The 19,045-nt window shown below is 46.6% G+C and overlaps 1 protein-coding gene across 2 annotated transcripts in view; it reads left to right on the forward strand.

Annotated features, from left to right (window-relative positions):
* Positions 1-13,844: 13,844 nt before the first annotated feature.
* The window catches only part of LHFPL3 (LHFPL tetraspan subfamily member 3), a 219,337-nt gene continuing 214,136 nt past the window's right edge, over positions 13,845-19,045 (forward strand). Inside the window, exon 1 of one of the 2 annotated variants that reach the window (XM_056573520.1) lies at positions 13,845-14,536. In XM_056573520.1, coding sequence (XP_056429495.1) covers positions 14,113-14,536 — 424 coding nt within the window. In that variant the 5' untranslated portion in view covers positions 13,845-14,112. The remainder of the gene's footprint in view (positions 14,537-19,045) is intronic. The other variant, XM_056573519.1, reaches the window with a different exon arrangement.

The following is a 19,045-nucleotide window of genomic DNA, read 5'->3' on the forward strand; positions in this document are numbered from 1 at the left end:
TGGTAATACTAAATGTGTATATTTTTTTTAACAGTGTTTTATTAGAAAAATAGGAAAGGGGGTGAGGATTAAAATTTTTATAAGGGGGGGGGGGGGGTTAAAACACATTTTAAATTTTTTTTTTTTGCTTTTTGTTAACACCATTTTAAGCCCCCCTTGGGACCTATCATAAGCCACCAGTAGATGGCTTACACAGATCAATGTAATGCTATTGCATTGCATTAGTATAAGTTTTCGGTGCTCGATTGCTATGGGCTGCCTAAGGCAGCCTTATAGCGTACCTGTCAGATCACCAAAAAAAAACAAAACATTATGTTGCTCGGTATCTCATCCTGATCATGCACATATCATTTTTATGAATCCATGACCTATATTTCTCTCAGAATTAGCTTTATTTCTGAGTTACCTTAAAGGGGGTATCCACCATAAGGTGATTTTAGTACGTACCTGGCAGACAGTAATGGACATGCTTAGGAAGGATCTGCACTTGTCTTGGGGCTAAATGGCTAAGTCCTCAGATTACCATAACACTGTGGCTAGCTGTTTTTGAACTTGTATTTCCTGTTTGAATGTTCTTTTTTTGACTACAAATCCCACAATTCTCTTTTCCTCCTTCCCACACATCAGCCACCCCACCCATTGAAACATAAATGAGCTGCAGACCTGTGGTTTTCAATCAGGGTGCCTCCAGCTATTGCATTAGTTGCAGATTGATCTCTCTCCCACCAAGTGATCGCTCCACCCATTGAAGCAGACAGGCTCCCTATCATCAGCTGACTAGTGAGTCAGGTCTCGGCCGCATTGCAAACTGGGAAAAACCCGAGACAGTAGTCATTTTGTATGCTGGTAAAAAAAAATATTGGGGTGAAAATCATAGAAGAATTGTGAGAAAACCGTCACACAAAGGTACAGACACTATATTATGAACTACATTAACTTTACAGCCCCTGTAGCATAGTCAAATAAAAAAAAATCCCGGAATACCCCTTTAACCTCTTAAGGACCCAGGACGTACGGGGACGTCCCCGCACCCTGGGCTTTAAGGACCCAGGACGTCCCCGTACGTCCTGGCGTTTTCCGGTCTCTGCCGCTCGCCGGGCAGAGATCGGAACCGGATGCCTGCTGAAATGCTTCAGCAGGCATCCAGGGCAAACGCCGAGGGGGGCCATGTAGGCCCCCCATGTCGGCGATTGTTGCAAATCGCAAGGGAAATCGCCCTTGCGATCTGCGGCGATACCGGGCTGATCGGGTCTCTGGGACCCGACCACCCGGTAATTTCGCATGATCCCGGCTGTCACAGACAGCCAGGACCATGCTAAAGAATAGGAGTGAGGTGGCAAGCCTGCCACCTCCTCCTATTCCCTGCGATCCGTCGGTTAGTTAACCGACCAATCGCAGGAGGGGGGGGGGGGGGGGGGGGGGCGGTTACTTCCTCCCGTCCTGCCCGGCCCCTTGAAGTCCGGAGAGGACGGGAGTAAGACCGGAGGACGCGGCGGGGGACGGGGGAGTGCTGGGGACTGGCCCCGGTACTTACCTCGTCCCTGAAGACCCGGATCCCGGCGATGAAGACGGCGGCGGCGGCGACAGGTGAGTAGATCTTCAGCCGCGGTCGGGCCCTTTACAGCAATGCACGTCGCCGTAAAGCGACATGCATTGCTGTATTGGGACCCTGTAAACTACAACTCCCAGCATGCCCAGACAGCCCTTGGCGTCTGGGCATGGTGGGAGTTGCAGTTTTGCAACTTCTGGAGGTCCACAGTTTTTGGACCACTGTGCCCTTCCAGATGTTGCAAAACTACACATCCTCAGCATGCCCTTACTGTCCAGGCATGCTGGGAGTTGTAGTTCTGTAACATCTGGCCCTTCAGATGTTTCAGAACTACAACTCCCAGCATGCCTGGACAGTTTTGGCATACTGGGAGTTGTAGTTTTGCAACATCTGGAAGGGCACAGATTGGGAACCACTGTATTAGTGGTCTGCAAACTGTAGTCCTCCAGATGTTGCAAAACTACAACTCCAAGCATGCTGGGAGTTGTAGTTCGGCAACATCTGGCTCTAAAGATGTTGCCGAACTACTACTCCCAGCATGCCTGAGAATGTTTGGGAGTTGTGGTTTTGCAACAGCTGGAGGCACACTGGTTGGGAAACATTGTTTCCTAACTCAGTGTTTTCCAACCCGTGTGCCTCCAGCTGTTGCAAAACTATAACTACCAGCATGCACTGAGACTGTGCATGCTGGGAGTTGTAGTTTTGCAACAGCTGGAGGTTCCCCCCTGTGAATGTACAGGGTACATTCACATGGGCAGGGGCTTACAGTGAGTATCGGGCTGCAAGTTTGCAATGCAGCAAATTTTGTGCGGCAGCTCAAACTCGCAGCGGGAAACTCGCTGTAACCCCCCGCCTGTGTGACTGTACCCTAAAAACACTACACTACACTGACACAAAATAAAATAAAAAGTAAAAAACACTACATATACACATACCCCTACACAGCCCCCCTCCCCAATAAAAATGAAAAACGTCTAGTACGCCACTCTTTCCAAAATGGAGCCTCCAGCTGTTGCAAAACAACAACTCCCAGTATTGCCGGACAGCCGTTGACTGTTCAGGCATGCTGGGAGTTTTGCAACAGCTGGAGGCACCCTGTTTGGGAATCACTGGCGTAGAATACCCCTATGTCCACCCCTATGCAAATCCCTAATTCAGGCCTCAAATGCACATGGCGCTCTCACTTCGGAGCCCTGTCGTATTTCAAGGCAACAGTATAGGGTCACATATGGGGTATCGCCGTACTCGGGAGAAATTGACTAACAAATCTTGGGGGTCTTTTTCTCCTTTCACCCCTTATGAAAAGGTGAAGTTGGGGTCTACAACAGCATGTTAGTGTAAAAAAATTAACTTTTTACACTAACATGCTGGTGTTGCCCTATACTTTTCATTTTGAAAAGAGGTAAAGGGGAAAAAAGCCCCCCAAAATTTGTAATGCAATTTCTCCCGACTACGGAGATACCCCATATGTGGGCGTAAAGTGCTCTGGGGGCGCACAACAAGGCCCAGAAGGGAGAGTGCGCCATGTACATTTGAGGTGATTTGCACAGGGGTGGCTGATTGTTACAGCGGTTTTGACAAACGCAAAAAAAACAAAACCCCACATGTGACCCCATTTCGGAAACTACACCCCTCACGGAATGTAATGAGGGGTGCAGTGAGAATTTACACCCCACAGGTGTCTGACAGATCTTTGGAACAGTGGGCTGTGCAAATTAAAAATGTTGTACAGCCCACTGTTCCAAAGATATGACAGACACCAGTGGGGGGTAAATGCTCACTTTATGCCTTGTTACATTCCTCAAGGGGTCTAGTTTCCAAAATGGTATGCCATGTGGGGGTTATTTTGCTGTCCTGGCACCATATGGGCTTCCTAAATGCGACATGCCCCCGAGCAAAATTTGCTCTCAAAAAGCCAAATATGACTCCTTCTCTTCTGAGCATTGTAGTTCCCCCATAGTACACCTCAGGTAAACTTATGGGGTACCTTCATACTCAGAAGAGATGGGGTTACAATGTTTGGGGGGTATTTTCTGCTATTAACCCTTGCAAAAATGTGAAATTTGGGGGGAAACACACATTTTAGTGAAATTTTATTTTTATTTTTTTTACATATGCAAAAGTCGTGAAACCCCTGTGGGGTATTAAGGCTCACTTTATTCCTTGTTACGTACCTCAAGGGGTCTAGATTCCAAAATGGTATGCCATGTGGGGGATTTTTGCTGTTCTGGCACCATAGGGGCTTCCTAAATGCAACATGCCCCCCAAAAACCATTAAAAAAAACGTACTCTCCAAAATCCCCTTGTCGCTCCTTCGCTTCTGAGCCCTCTATTGCACCCGCCGAACACTTTACATAGACATATGAGGTATGTGCTTACTCGAGAGAAATTGGGCTACAAATTGAAGTATACATTTTCTCCTTTTTCCCCTTGTAAAAATTCAAAAATTGGGTCTACAAGAACATGCGAGTGTAAAAAATGGAGATTGTGAATTTTCTCCTTCACTTTGCTGTTATTCCTGTGAAACACCTAAAGGGTTAAAACGCTGACTGAATGTCATTTTGAATACTTTGGGGGGTGCAGTTTTTATAATGGGGTCATTTATGGGGTATTTCTAATATGAAGACCCTTCAAATCCACTTCAAACCTGAACTGGTCCCTGAAAAATTGTGAGTTTGGAAATTTTGTGAAAAATTGGTAAATTGCTGCTGAACTTTGAAGCCCTCTGGTGTCTTCCAAAAGTAAAAACACGTAAATTTTATGATGCAAACATAAAGTAGACATATTGTATATGTGAATAAAAAAAAAAATATTTGGAATATCCATTTTCCTTACAAGCAGAGAGCTTCAAAGTTAGAAAAATGCAAAATTTGAAAATTTTTCATCAAATTTTGGGATTTTTCACCAAGAAAGGATGCAAGATACCACAAAATGTTACCACTATGTTAAAGTAGAATATGTCACGAAAAAACAATCTCGGAATCAGAATGATAACTAAAAGCATTCCAGAGTTATTAATGTTTAAAGTGACAGTGGTCAGATGTGCAAAAAATGGCCGGGTCCTGAGGTGTAAAATGGCTGGGTCCTTAAGGGGTTAATGTTGTCAACCAGAAACAGGGGGGCACGTCCCTTTCTTCTCCTCGAGTGATAACCACTCCCCCTCTCCCACTCTCCTCAATCACTGGTCTCGGGAGTGAGCATCTGTAACCCTTTCCTTTCTGGTTTTATGCTATAAACACACTCTGTGGCCCACATTTATCAATGTGTTTACACCGTTTTTTTCCTTCTATATTTGGGCAGTATGCATGATATGGACGTGTTTTATCAATTGCATAAAAAGGTGCAAAGACCAGAAATACGGCAAAAATTTACACCAAGCTCAAGGTGGTGTAGGAAATCCTTCTATGTGTCCACTGTGCTATCACAAAAACCAGTGTAAGAGAAAGGTGTAAGATAGAGGTTTGAGGGTATTACCGAGCTTGCGCCAAAATCATCAAGATGCGTGCGCCTTTTTAATAAAAAAAGGCGCAAGGATGGGAAATATACGGGGTTTAAAACGACGCAACAAAAACATGGAGGTAGACAGCTAATGATAAATGTGGGCCTGTGTGCTTACAGCTTTTGCAAAACCACAGCTCCCAGCATGCCCACACATCATTTAACCCCTTAAGGACTGAGCCCTTTTTTCACCTTAAGGACGCAGCCCTTTTTCGCAATTCTGACCACTGTCACTTTATGCATTAATAACTCTAAGATGCTTTTACCGATTATTCTGATTCTGAGATTGTTTTTTCGTGACATATTCTACTTTATTTACTTTTTTTGCAGATTTTTTTTTTTTATTAAAGAAATAGTTTTATTATAATAAAACACATTAAACATACAAACGGGAACCACGGTGTCTCCATAGCAATGGAGCGGTAAGTGGATAGAAGTAATGGTATAGTCGCACAATATATTAAATCCATTACCAAGCTGGGCGGGATGGCAGAACATATCAAAGCTAATGGAGAAAACAACGGGATATTAAGGACCAACTCAGGGGAGGCAAGGTAGGGTGGGGTAGATGGCACCAGGAAGAGGGGAAGGGGAGGGGAACGGGGGAATGGGAAAGGGGGGAATGGGGAGAGGAGGGATGGAATAGCGAGGAACATGATGAGGAAGGGGAGAGGGGGGGAGGGGAGAGAAAAGGGGAGGGAGGAGGGGGTATGGATAGGAGAGGGGTACATGGGTGAAGGGAAGGCGAGGGGGAGGGGCATAGGGAGGGTCCCAGGTGACCAACGCTGGCGGGAGAGGGAAGGTGAGTGGGATGGTTAGAGGGAGAGAACAGGAAGAAAACAGCATAGACTACAAAAACATCACCAGTCTAGTAACCCAGAGCCGTGGCCCACGTCAAGCCGCGCGGGAGTGAGGGTTGCAGGGCCAGAGAAGAGGTCCAAGGAGTGTGCACACCACTAAAGACTAATCAGAACGATAAAGAGGGGTTTCGGTGAATGCCAACCATGGTTGCCAAACTGCGATATACCTAGCAGTAGCACAAGATGAATCAGCCACAAGCTCTTCCATACAATTAAGAAAGTGTACCTCCCTATGCCATTCGGAGATCGATGGGGGGCTGGTCTCTTTTCAATGGCGGGGTATCACCGTCCTAGCCGCCACCAACAGGAAATGTGCCAATTTTTTGGACAAGGATTTCCTCGCCTTAGGGAGAATCGTTAACAGAAGTACTTTCGGATCATTGGGATAGCATATCCCAGTGATGGTCAGTGTATGGGACAGAACTGTGCTCCAGAATTGGCTGAGAGAAGGGCATGACCACCAAACATGTGACATGGTTCCCCGGGAGTTCTCACATCTCCAGCAGAGGTCAGAGACTGTTGGGAACATCCTATGTAGGACTACAGGGACCCTATACCATCTTGTCAGGATTTTATAGTTGGTCTCTTGCGCCCGACATGAGATCGACAATTTGTGACACATCTGGAAGGCCGAAGCCCAATCAGATGGGGGAAAGGTCGTGCCCAGCTCCTCCTCCCAGGCCCTCACAAAGTTCAGGGGACGGAGCTCAACCTCAGCAAGGAGAAGGCCATATATTTGGGACACAGCCCTGGGGACCGGAGAGGAGGAAGTACACAGAACCTCGAAGGGCAGTAGGGGTCTGTCCAGTCTCAAGTGCCTACCCCCAGTCGTCACAAAGTGGCGGAGTTGTGCATATTGCAGGTGTCTGGCCGGCGTGCGGAGGTGTTCCGGCACTAGGTCTTCGTATGGGCGAAGGAGGGAACCAGTCATAAGGACTCCAAGGGGAAGGGTCAGATGATCGGCCCTGCCCAGGAAGGAAGAGCAGTGAACTCCCGGCGGGAATCTCGGGTTGCGCAGGACAGGTGTCAGCGGGCCATCTGGAGTCAGTATCCCTGAATCGGGGAGGTAACGCCTAAGGGCCATGTACAGTTCCATGGAGACCCATGGCAAGGTAGTGTGCATCGTTGCGGGGATGGTGCTAGGTGTCAACCAGGGGAGAGACAGAATCTCGAATCCGGTGCCTGCCAATTCAATCCCCACCCAACGTTTGGAGGAACGGCCATGGATGAAGTCCAAAAACCTAGCCAGTGTAGCTGCAGGATAGTAGGCCCTGCAGTCCCTGAAGTCGGGTAACCTCAGATCTAGGTTACGTTTAAGGCTACGCTTTTCGCCATGTTAATTTTATAATTGCTAAAGTGGGAGTAGAGTTGAAGTGTCACTGCGGGTAGGGAGGTGTGAGGGGCTGACAAGTATAGGAGCAAATCATTAGCGAACGCTGAGCACAGGTGTGTGTTACCGTTCGAAGAGAACCCCTCAATCCCCGGGTCCTTTCTATGGGCATTCAAGAGGTGCTCCATACATAGTGTATAGAGGAGGGGGGAAAGCGGGCAGCCCTGGCGGGTACCGTTACGGATATGTATAGAAGAGGAAAGGGCCCCGTTGATTCTCACTCTAGCCTGCGGACTGTGGTAGAGTGACTGTATGTGCCCCAACATTGAAGGACCTAGCCCTATCTGCACCAGAGAGGCCACCATGAACCTCCAGTCCACCCTATCAAAAGCCTTCTCGGCATCAAGGGAAAGGAGCATTAGGGGGACATGTTCGGTAGTAGCTTTATGAACAACCGAGAAGGCACGTATCGTATTGTCCCTTGCCTCCCGGGAGCGAAGGAAACCAGATTGATCAGGGTGGACCAGAGGCCCAAGGACAGCCGCCAGACAATCCGCTAAGAGTTTGTCGAATAACTTAGTATCTGTGTTAAGGAGAGATATGGGGCGATAGCTCGCGCACAAATTGGGGTCCTTACCCTCCTTGGGGATAACCACTATATGAGCGCTAAGGGCCGCCGTAGGGAAGCCCACCTTCCGGGAGATACAATTAAATGTCTGGCTCAGAATAGGTATTAACTCAGGGATTTATAAAATTTTGTGAAAATGAAAGTAAAAAAAGTGAAAAATCCCCTCCCCCAATAAAAATTTTAAATGTCCTTTTTTCCAATTTTACTCCAATAAAGTGTAAAAAAATGTATAAACATATTTGGTATGACTGCGTGCATAAATGTCCAATCTATTAAAATATAATGTTACTGATCCCGTACGGTGAACGGTGTGAACGTAAAAATAAAAAATAAAAAAACGCAAAATTGCTGCTTTTTTTGTCACATTTTATTTTAAAAAAAATAAAAAATTCATAAAAGTTTTCTATACACAAATGTGGCATCAATAAAAAGTACAGATCATGGCGCAAAAAATTAGCCCTCATAGCGCCGCTTATACAGAAAAATGAAAAAGTTATAGGTCATCAAATTAGAAGGATTTTAAACATACTCATTTGGTGAAAAAGTTTGCGATTTTTTTTAAGTGCAACAAGTGCGGTTTTCTTTTTAATTTCCCAATACAAATAGTATTTTATTGGTTGCTCCATATATTTTACGGTAAAATGAGTGATGTAATTACGCAGGACAACTGGTCATGTAAAAAACAAGCCCTCATACTGGTCTGTGGATGAAAATATAAAAGAGTTATGATTTTTAGAAGACGAGGAGAAAAAAACTAAAATGCTACAATAAAATTAGCCTGGTCCTTAACCCCTTAAGGACCAGGCCATTTTACACCTTAGGACCGGAGCGTTTTTTGAACATCTGACCACTGTCACTTTAAGCATTAATAACTCTAAGACGCTTTTACCTATCATTCTGATTCCAAGATTGTTTTTTCGTGACATATTCTACTTTATGTTATTGGTAAAATTTTGTCGATACTTGCATCGTTTCTTAGTGAAAAATTCCAAAATTTGCTGAAAAAATTGAAAATTTTGCATTTTTCTAACTTTGAAGCTCTCTGCTTGTAAGGAAAATGGATATTCCAAATAAAAAAAAATTTATTCACAAATACAATATGTCTACTTTATGTTTGCATCATAAAATTGACGTGTTTTTACTTTTGGAAGACACCAGAGGGCTTCAAAGTTCAGCAGCAATTTTCCAATTTTTCACAAAATTTTCAAACTCACTATTTTTCAGGGACCAGTTCAGGTTTGAAGTGGATTTGCAGGGTCTTCATATTAGAAATACCCCACAAATGACCCCATTATAAAAACTGCACCCCCCAAAGTATTCAAAATGACATTCAGTCAGCGTTTTAACCCTTTAGGTGTTTCACAGGAATAGCAGCAAAGTGAAGGAGAAAATTCACCATCTTCATTTTTTACACTCGCATGTTCTTGTAGACCCAATTTTTGAATTTTTACAAGGGGTAAAAGGAGAAAATTTATACTTATATTTGTAGCCCAATTTCTCTCGAGTAAGCACATACCTCATATGTCCATGAAAAGTGTTCGGCGGGCGCAGTAGAGGGCTCAGAAGCGAAGGAGCAACAAGGGGATTTTGGAGAGTATGTTTTTCTGAAATGGTTTTTGGGGGGCATGTTGCATTTAGGAAGCCCCTATGGTACCAGAACAGCAAAAAATCCCCACATGGCATACCATGTTGGAAACTAGACCCCTTGGGGAACGTCACAAGGGGTAAAGTGAACCTTAATACCCCACAGGTGTTTCACGACTTTTGCATATGTAAAAATATATATATATTTTTTCACTAAAATGTGTGTTTCCCCCCAAATTTCACATTTTTGCAAGGGTTAATAGCAAAAAATACCCCCCAAAATTTGTAACCCCATCTCTTCTGAGTATGAAGGTACCCCATAAGTGGACCTGAAGAGCACTATGGGCGAACTACAATGCTCAGAAGAGAAGGAGTCATATTTGGCTTTTGGAGAGCAAATTTTGGTCGGGGGGCATGTCGCATTTAGGAAGCCCCTATGGAGCCACAACAGCAAAAAACCCTCCCATGGCATACCATTTTGGAAACTAGACCCCTTGAGGAATGTAACAAGGAATAAAGTGAGCCTTAATACCCCACAGGGGTTTTACGACTTTTGCATATGTAAAAAAATATATATATTTTTTCACTAAAATGTGTGTTTCCCCCCAAATATCACATTTTTGCAAGGGTTAATAGCAGAAAATACCCCCAAAAATTTGTAACCCCATCTCTTCTGAGTATGAAGGTACGCCATAAGTGGACCTGAAGTGCACTACGGGCAAACTACAATGCTCAGAAGAGAAGGAGTCATATTTGGCTTTTGGAGAGCAAATTTTGCTCGGGGGGCATGTCGCATTTAGGAAGCCCCTATGGTGCCAGGACAGCAAAATAACCCCAACATGGCATACCATTTTGGAAACTAGACCCCTTGAGGAATGTAACAAGGAATAAAGTGAGCCTTAATACCCCACAGGGGTTTTACGACTTTTGCATATGTAAAAAAATATATATATTTTTTCACTAAAATGTGTGTTTCCCCCCAAATATCACATTTTTGCAAGGGTTAATAGCAGAAAATACCCCCAAAAATTTGTAACCCCATCTCTTCTGAGTATGAAGGTATGCCATAAGTGGACCTGAAGTGCACTACGGGCAAACTACAATGCTCAGAAGAGAAGGAGTCATATTTGGCTTTTGGAGAGCAAATTTTGCTCGGGGGGCATGTCGCATTTAGGAAGCCCCTATGGTGCCAGGACAGCAAAATAACCCCCACATGGCATACCATTTTGGAAACTAGACCCCTTGAGGAATGTAACAAGGGGTACAGTGAGCATTTACCCCCCACTGGTGTCTGTCAGAACTTTGGAACAGTGGGCTGTACAAATTTTTTTTATTTGCACAGCCCACTGTTCCAAAGATCTGTCAGACACCAGTGGGGTGTAAATTCTCACTGCCCCCCTCATTACATTCCGTGAGGGGTGTAGTTTCCGAAATGGGGTCACATGTGTTTTTTTTTTTTTTTTTGCGTTTGTCAAAACCGCTGTAACAATCAGCCACCCCTGTGCAAATCACCTCAAATGTACATGGTGCACTCTCCCTTCTGGGCCTTGTTGTGCGCCCCCAGAGCACTTTGCGCCCACTTATGGGGTATCTCCGTAGTCGGGAGAAATTGCATTACAAATTTTGGGGGGCGTTTTTCCCTTTTACCTCTTGTCAAAATGAAAAGTATAGGGCAACACCAGCGTGTTAGTGTAAAAAATTTATTTTTTTACACTAACATGCTGTTGTAGACCCCAACTTCACCTTTTCTTAAGGGGTTAAAGGAGATAAAGCCCCCCAAAATTTGTAACACAATTTCTCCCGAGTACGGCGATACCCCATATGTGGCCCTAAACTGTTGCCTTGAAATACGACAGGGCTCTGAAGTGAGAGCGCCATGCGCATTTGAGGCCTAAATTAGGGATTTGCATATGGGTGGACATAGGGGTATTCTACGCCAGTGATTCCCAAACAGGGTGCCTCCAGCTATTGCAAAACTCCCAGCATGCTTGGACAGTCAACGGCTGTCTGGCAATACTGGGAGTTGTTGTTTTGCAACAGCTGGAGGCTCCATTTTGGAAACAGTGGCATACCGGACGTTTTTCATTTTTATTGGGGAGGGGGGCTGTGTAGGGGTATGTGTATATGTAGTGTTTTTTTTACTTTTTATTTTATTTTGTGGTAGTGTAGTGTAGTGTTTTTAGGGTACAGTCACATGGGCGGGGGATTACAGCGAGTTCCCGCTGCGAGTTTGAGCTGCCGCGCAAAATTTGCTGCATCGCAAACTTGCAGCCTGATACTCACTGTAAGCCCCTGTCCATGTGAATGTACCCTGTACATTCACAGGGGGGGACCTCCAGCTGTTACAAAACTACAACTCCCAGCATGCACAGTTTATCAGTGCATGCTGGTAGTTATAGTTTTGCAACAACTGGAGGCACACGGTTGGGAAACACTGAGTTAGGAAACAGACAATGTTTCCCAACCAGTGTGCCTCCTGTTGTTGCAAAACCACAACTCCCAGCATTCTCAGGCATGCTGGGAGTAGTAGTTCGGCAACATCTTTAGAGCCAGATGTTGCCAAACTACAACTCCCAGCATGCTGGGAGTTGTAGTTTTGCAACATCTGGAGGACTAGTTTACAGACCACTAATACAGTGGTTCCCAATCTGTGCCATTCCAGATGTTGCAAAACTACAACTCCCAGTATGCCAAAACTGTCCAGGCATGTTGGGAGTTGTAGTTCTGCAACATCTGAAGGGCCAGATGTTACAGAACTACAACTCCCAGCATGCCTGGACAGTAAGGGCATGCTGAGGATGTGTAGTTTTGCAACATCTGCAAGGGCACAGTGGTCTCCAAACTGTGGACCTCCAGATGTTGCAAAACTGCAACTCCCAGCATGTCCAGACGCCAAGGGCTGTCTGGGCATGCTGGGAGTTGTAGTATACACGGTCCCATTACAGCAATGCATGTCGCTTTACGGCGACGTGCATTGCTGTAAAGGGCCCGACCGCGGCTGAAGATCTACTCACCTGTCGCCGCCGTCTGGATCCGGGTCTTCAGGGACGAGGTAAGTACCGGGGCTGGTCCCCAGCACTCCCCCGTCCCCCGCCGCGTCCTCCGGTCTTCCTCCCGTCCTCTCCAGACTTCCAGGGGCCGGGCAGGACGGGAGGAAGTAACCGCCCCCCCTCCTGCGATTGGTCGGTTAGTAAACCGACGGATCGCAGGGTATAGGAGGCGGTGGCAGGCTTGCCACCTCGCTCCGATACTTCAGCATGGTCCTGGCTGTCTGTGACAGCCGGGATCATGCGAAATTACCGGGCGGTCGGGTCCCAGAGACCCGATCAGCCCGGTATCGCCGCAGATCGCAAGGGCGATTTCCCTTGCGATTTGCGGCGATCGCCGACATGGGGGGCCTACATGGCCCCCCTCAGCGTTTGCCCTGGATGCCTGCTGAAGGATTTCAGCAGGCATCCAGTTCCGATCTCTGCCCGGCGAGCGGCAGAGATCGGAAATACAACAGGACGTTCTCTAACGTCCTTGGGCATTAAAGCCCAGGTAGTGGGGACGTTAGAGAACGTCCTATGTCCTTAACAGGTTAAGGTCAAAATGGGCTTGGTCCTTAAAGGGTTAAGGGATTAATTTAGACTCGTGGGGGACATGTATCATTATTTGTGTATGGTAGAAGCAGTTTACCCCTTTTGCCAAATTCTAAATTATGCGCAGAAATACTAAATTTATCAATCAAGCTCAATGAGTTTCATAAATTGCAGGCAAATATAGTAATCTCCTCAATTTACTCTTTGAAAAATTGAGCACGCTACGTGCGGCCAAGATGGCTTATATTTGCATTTAAAATATGGTCATTGCGCAAGATTTCTGCGGGTAAATGAAATGTACGAAGTTAATAAATTGGTGCATACTAAATATGTCACTCCAAGGCACACGAAACCTACACATCTGGAGGATATCCTCCCCCCAAATTTATGCAAAACAAACTTGCGCAAAAGTTTAAACACAAAACGGGTAAAATCTTTGCTACATGTCCACCCATGGTTCCATAAATGATGCCCACAGCTGTACGCCAACAGGCGCATTACTGTGAAGCTAACCTAATAGTTCTAGTTTCCTCCTCACTAGATGCACATGCTTTCATAAGGGTGCCACCATTATTCTGTCATTGTCACTAAGTGGAACGTAGGGCCGTGACCGTTCCACCACGACTTTGTTTAGCCAGTGTAGAGATGGAGCTCGGCTATATTTAGCGGCAGCCCCGCTCCTCACCTCACACTTCCCGCGCCCCCTTCGTCACCGGCACGTGCCCCGGACTCGCTCACACGCCGCACCCATAGGGGGGTGAAGAGGGATATCATGTGAGTACCGCGATTGGTACCCTCCTGTCATCCCTGCTGAGACATCCAGTGCACGTTACTGCGTTGGCCGCTCCCCTCCCTGCTCGCCGTGGTTCCGTCTGCCCCTGACACATTGGGATGCAGATCTGCAGCAGGTCGCAGTGACCGGTCTGCAGAGAGAGCCGGCTGCGTGCGGAACCGGAATCTTCATGACGCGCTGTGTCTCCCAGCAGCATCCGTCTCGCTCCATGCCGCCGCTGCTGTGATTTGTCTCCTCGGTCATCGGTGCCCTCCCCCCTCCGCGGAATCCTCTTCTCCGGCTGTCCAGGATGCCAGACCCAAGCCTAGCGATGTTGTCCCCCCAGGAGGCGGCCAAGATCTACCATGCCAATTACATCCGCAACTCCCGGGCCATCGGGGTGCTGTGGGCGATCTTTACCATCTGCTTCGCCATCGTCAACATTGTGTGCTTCATCCAGCCCTACTGGATAGGGGACGGAGTGGACACTCCTCAGGCCGGCTATTTCGGACTCTTCCACTATTGTATCGGGAGCGGCTTCTCCAAAGAGCTGACATGCACCGGCAGCTTCACGGATTTCTCCACCATTCCCTCCGGAGCCTTCAAAGCCGCCTCCTTCTTCATCGGCCTGTCCATGACGCTGATCATCGCCTGCATCGTGTCCTTCGTTCTGTTCTTCTTCTGTAATACCGCCACCGTCTATAAGATCTGCGCCTGGATGCAGCTCTCCTCAGGTGAGCGTGCGATGTACGGGATGTGAGCATGGACCAGCTACAGAGGAAGAGCAGTGGTGACTGACAGCTTGGCTGGCACAAGGTTCCCCACTAGGGGAATGTTTGAATCGTGGGATGTCAAGGGTCACCTGGACTTTGATTTCATATAGTTTCTATTAATAACTGAGCCTCATGCCTAAAACCCAGTGTAGACGGAAAGTGTTGTGGGCAACACTGACTCTTTCTGTCTGCACCAATTTCGCAGTGTGTGAACATACCCTTAGGGCTGTGTCACATTGGGCGCACCCGTATCATATTTCATGCTGCGAATGCGCCGCCGCCAGTCAGAGAGGGACTGCAGAGCAGCCTGGTAGCTCTGTGTGTCTGCTCGTAGCAGCGGATTTCCTGCAGGCAGTCACGAGTGGATACACAGAGCTACCCAGCCGCAGCAGGGAGCTCGCTCTCCTGTCCCTTTGTGACTGCCGACTGCACATCCGCAACGGGAAATAAGCTGTGGATGCGTCCCTGTGACCCTGCCCTTAGGGTATGTTTACACTGAGGAAGTTCAGTAAGGGATTTCCTTGTTGAATTTTCTTTGTGGATCCGTGTCTTTCAAAATTATCCGTAATTGCCACTTATGTCCACAGTTATTTTAAAGGGATCAACAAGTGCAAGATAGTTATACAGATTTGCAAATCCTTTTCAAAAAAAACTCAAGTCTTCCAGTACTTATCAGCTGCTGTGTGCTTTGGAGGAAGCCCTATAGTCTTTCCAGTCAGATGCAATGCTTTCTGCTGCCACTTCTGTCTGTGTCAGAAAATGTCCAGAGCAAAAACAAATCATGACAAGGGAGATGGTGTCAGCAGAAAGCACTTTGTATGGCTGGAAATACCATATGACCTTCTCCAGAGCATAAGGGTATGTTCACACTGAGGAATTGGAGAGGAATTTCCACAAGTAATTCTGCTCGCTTTTTCCTCTCCAATTCATTCAGCAGTGAAATCCCCATAGAACTGTGCAGAATTTCTGCCCCTCAGTTCACACTGAGGAATTTCCTCAAGCAGAATTCTGACGAGGAAGTCTGTTCCGCTTGAAGAAAGAACATGGGGGACATTTATCATCGTTGCTTTGGTAAGCAAGTTCTGTAGGCATTTTTTTCTTGCTTTTGGTTTTGCTTATGTGTGGCACATTTATTATACTATCATGGTGGGTTGATAAATTTGGCTTACATTAGCAAAAACCAATAAATCACTTTTGAATACCATTTTTTGAGCAGGCATAAGCAAAAACCAATAAATGACTTCAGAACACAAATTTTAAGCTTTGAAAAAAATGTGTTATATATATATATATATATATATATATATATATATATATATATGCTTTTTTTTTTTTTAACATTTCTTACCGCTTTTTTCCCCTAATTGTACTAACTCATTTTTTTTCTTCTCATTTCAGATCTGTGTATCTTGTGGATTACTTTAGATTCAGGGGAGTACAGTGATCAGCATTTTTTTGTTTAATGTTAATAAAATGGTTAATGAGGACTTTTGGGGGAGTGTTTTTTTGGAATAACATTTTTTTAAACGTGTTGTATTTTTTTAATTTTCTTGACAGGCATAGTATTGAAAGCTGTATTATAGACAGAATCCATTACTAAGCCGAGGCTTAGCGTTAGCCCCCAAGACAGCTAGCGCTAACCCCCTATTATTACCCCGGTACCCACCACCACAGGCCCAGAGCATCAAATATGGTGCTTCTGGGCCTAGGCGGTAACAGGCTGGCGTTATTTAGGCTGGGGAGGGCAAGTAACAATGGTCCTCGCCCACCCTGGTAACGTCAGGCTGTTGCTGCTTGGTTGGTATTTGGCTAAAAATAAAAATAGGGGGAATCTTTTCTTTTTTTTTGCATAAATAATTAATTATTTAAAAAAAACGCATAGGGTCCCCCCTATTTTTATTTTCAGCCAAATACCAACCAAGCAGCAACAGCCTGACGTTACCAGGGTGGGCGAGGACCATTGTTACTAGCCCTCCCCAGCCTAAATAACGCCATCCTGTTACCGCCTAGGCCCAGGAGCGTCATATTTGACACTCCAGGCCTGTTGGTATCGGCTCTTCCTGGCACCCCTGTGGCGGTGGGTACCTGGGTAATAATTGGGGGTTAGCGCTAGCTGTTTTTGTGGCTAACGCTAAGCCTCAGCTTACTAATGGACTCCGTCTATAAGACAGCTTCCAATACTTAGCCTGTCAAGTAAATAAAAAACACGTTGCAAAAAAATTTATTCCAAAAAACACTCCCCCACAAGCCCTCGTTAACCATTTTATTAACATTAAACAGATTTAAAAAAAATGCTGGTCATCGAAGCAGTCCACCGAATCCGAAGTATTCCACAGGATACACGGATCTGAAATGAGAAATAAAAATAAATAAAAATAGGTTAATACATTTATTGTCACCCGCCCATGACTACAACTCCAAGCATGCCCTTACAGTAAGGATATGCTGGGAGTTGTAGTGTGGGGGGGAAACAATCTCCCGCACCACATGACTACAACTCCCAGCATATCCCCACTGTAAGGGCATGCTGGGAGTTGTAGGGGGGCAGGTGACAAGCCTGTCACCTGCCCCTGCCGCACAACTACAACTCCCAGCATATGCTGGGAGTTGTAGGGGGGCGGGTGACAACTACAACTCCCAGCATGCCCTTACAGTAAGAATATGCTGGGAATTGTAGTGTGGGGGTGAAACAATCTCCCGCACCACATGACTACAACTCCCAGCATATCCCCACTGTAAGGGCATGCTGGGAGTTGTAGGGGGGCAGGTGACAAGCCTGTCACCTGCCCCTGCCGCACAACTACAACTCCCAGCATATGCTGGGAGTTGTAGGGGGGCGGGTGACAACTACAACTCCCAGCATGCCCTTACAGTAAGAATATGCTGGGAATTGTAGTGTGGGGGTGAAACAATCTCCCGCACCACATGACTACAACTCCCAGCATATCCCCACTGTAAGGGCATGCTGGGAGTTGTAGGGGGGCGGGTGACAAGCCTGTCGCCTGCCCCCTGCCGCACATCTACAACTCCCAGCATGTCCATACAGTAAGGACATGCTGGGAGTTGTAGGGGGGCGGGTGACAACTACAATTCCCAGCATGCCCTTACAGTAAGGACATGCTGGGAGTTGTGGGGGGGGGGGGGGGGTGACAATCTCCCGCACCACATGACTACAAATCCCAGCATATCCTTACTGTAAGGGTCTGCTGGGAGCTGTAGTTGTGCGGCAGGGGGCAGGTGACAGGCACTCGCCCCCACCCCCCATACAACTCTCCCAGCATGCCCTTACTGTAAGAACATGCTGGGAGTTGTATTCGTGCCAGCCAGGGAAACGGGGGGTAATGCGCTCCGCTCCCTGGCTGCAGTTATCAGAGAATCACTGTAATTTCATATTTCCTGCCGGGTCACGTGACACGGGACCCAGCGGGAAATATGAAATTATACCAAACTCCGCTGCGCTGTGGTAAGGAGCCCGGGCTGACATAACACTGCAGCCGGGAAGGGAGATGTGCAGAAGCCATCCCTGCCATCTCTCGGCATGTACCGCAGTGCTGAGGGATGGCAGGAACGGCACCTACACATCTCCCTGCCCGGCTGTGGGAGTCCCGGGCGGCTGCTGAGTTATGTCAGCCCGGGCAGCTGAAGTGTGGCTAGCCCGGGCTCCTTTTAACATCTGGCGGAGCCGCGGCTCCGAGGTATGTTAATAGGACCCCGGGCTGGCATCACTCTGCAGCCGCCCGGGCTCCTCTGATTCTATCCCCGCTACCCTAAGATAATGATGGGGACACTGCTGTACATACCCCCACCCCCATTGTCTTCCACCCACCCGCGCCGCACATTGTCCGCCCGCTACAATACTACAACTCCCAGCATGCCCTCACTGTATGGACATGCTGGGAGTTGTAGTCTTGCAACAGGTAGCAGACAGATGGGAGATGTGCGGCGCAGGCGGGTAGTAGCTTGTTTGAGCAGGAGTAAATTTAGTACATTTTTTACCTTTTTTTTGCGCAGTTGCGACTGTCGCAGTTAATAAATACCAGACTACCCGTAGTCCATTTTAAAATTATTACTACGTAGTTAAGTTTTGGAAAACTTGCTTTTCTCGCTTTCCAGTCAAAATGTCTCATGAAAAATCCCGTAGTCTCAGGTGCAACATTTGTGCAACATTTTTAGTAAAAAAAAATTTACTAAATCGCTTGATAAACGTCTGTCCATGTTCTTTCTTTCAGGCGGAATCAGCATCTTAAAGCTAGGTTCACACTACGGAATTCCCGCCTGCAATTTTGCTTTGAAATTGCAGGCGGAAATTCCGCTTTCTAAAATGTATAGTGTAGTGAATGATTTTCCATTCACAAATTCACACTTCGGAATTTGTGAACGGACAATCCGCTTGGAAATTTCCACCTGAAGAAAGGCGGTGCTCTTTCTTCAGGCGGAAATCCGTGCGGAACACATTGCAGTCTATTGGAG

Source organism: Hyla sarda, chromosome 4 (genome assembly GCF_029499605.1).
Source record: "Hyla sarda isolate aHylSar1 chromosome 4, aHylSar1.hap1, whole genome shotgun sequence".
Lineage (NCBI taxonomy): Eukaryota > Metazoa > Chordata > Amphibia > Anura > Hylidae > Hyla > Hyla sarda.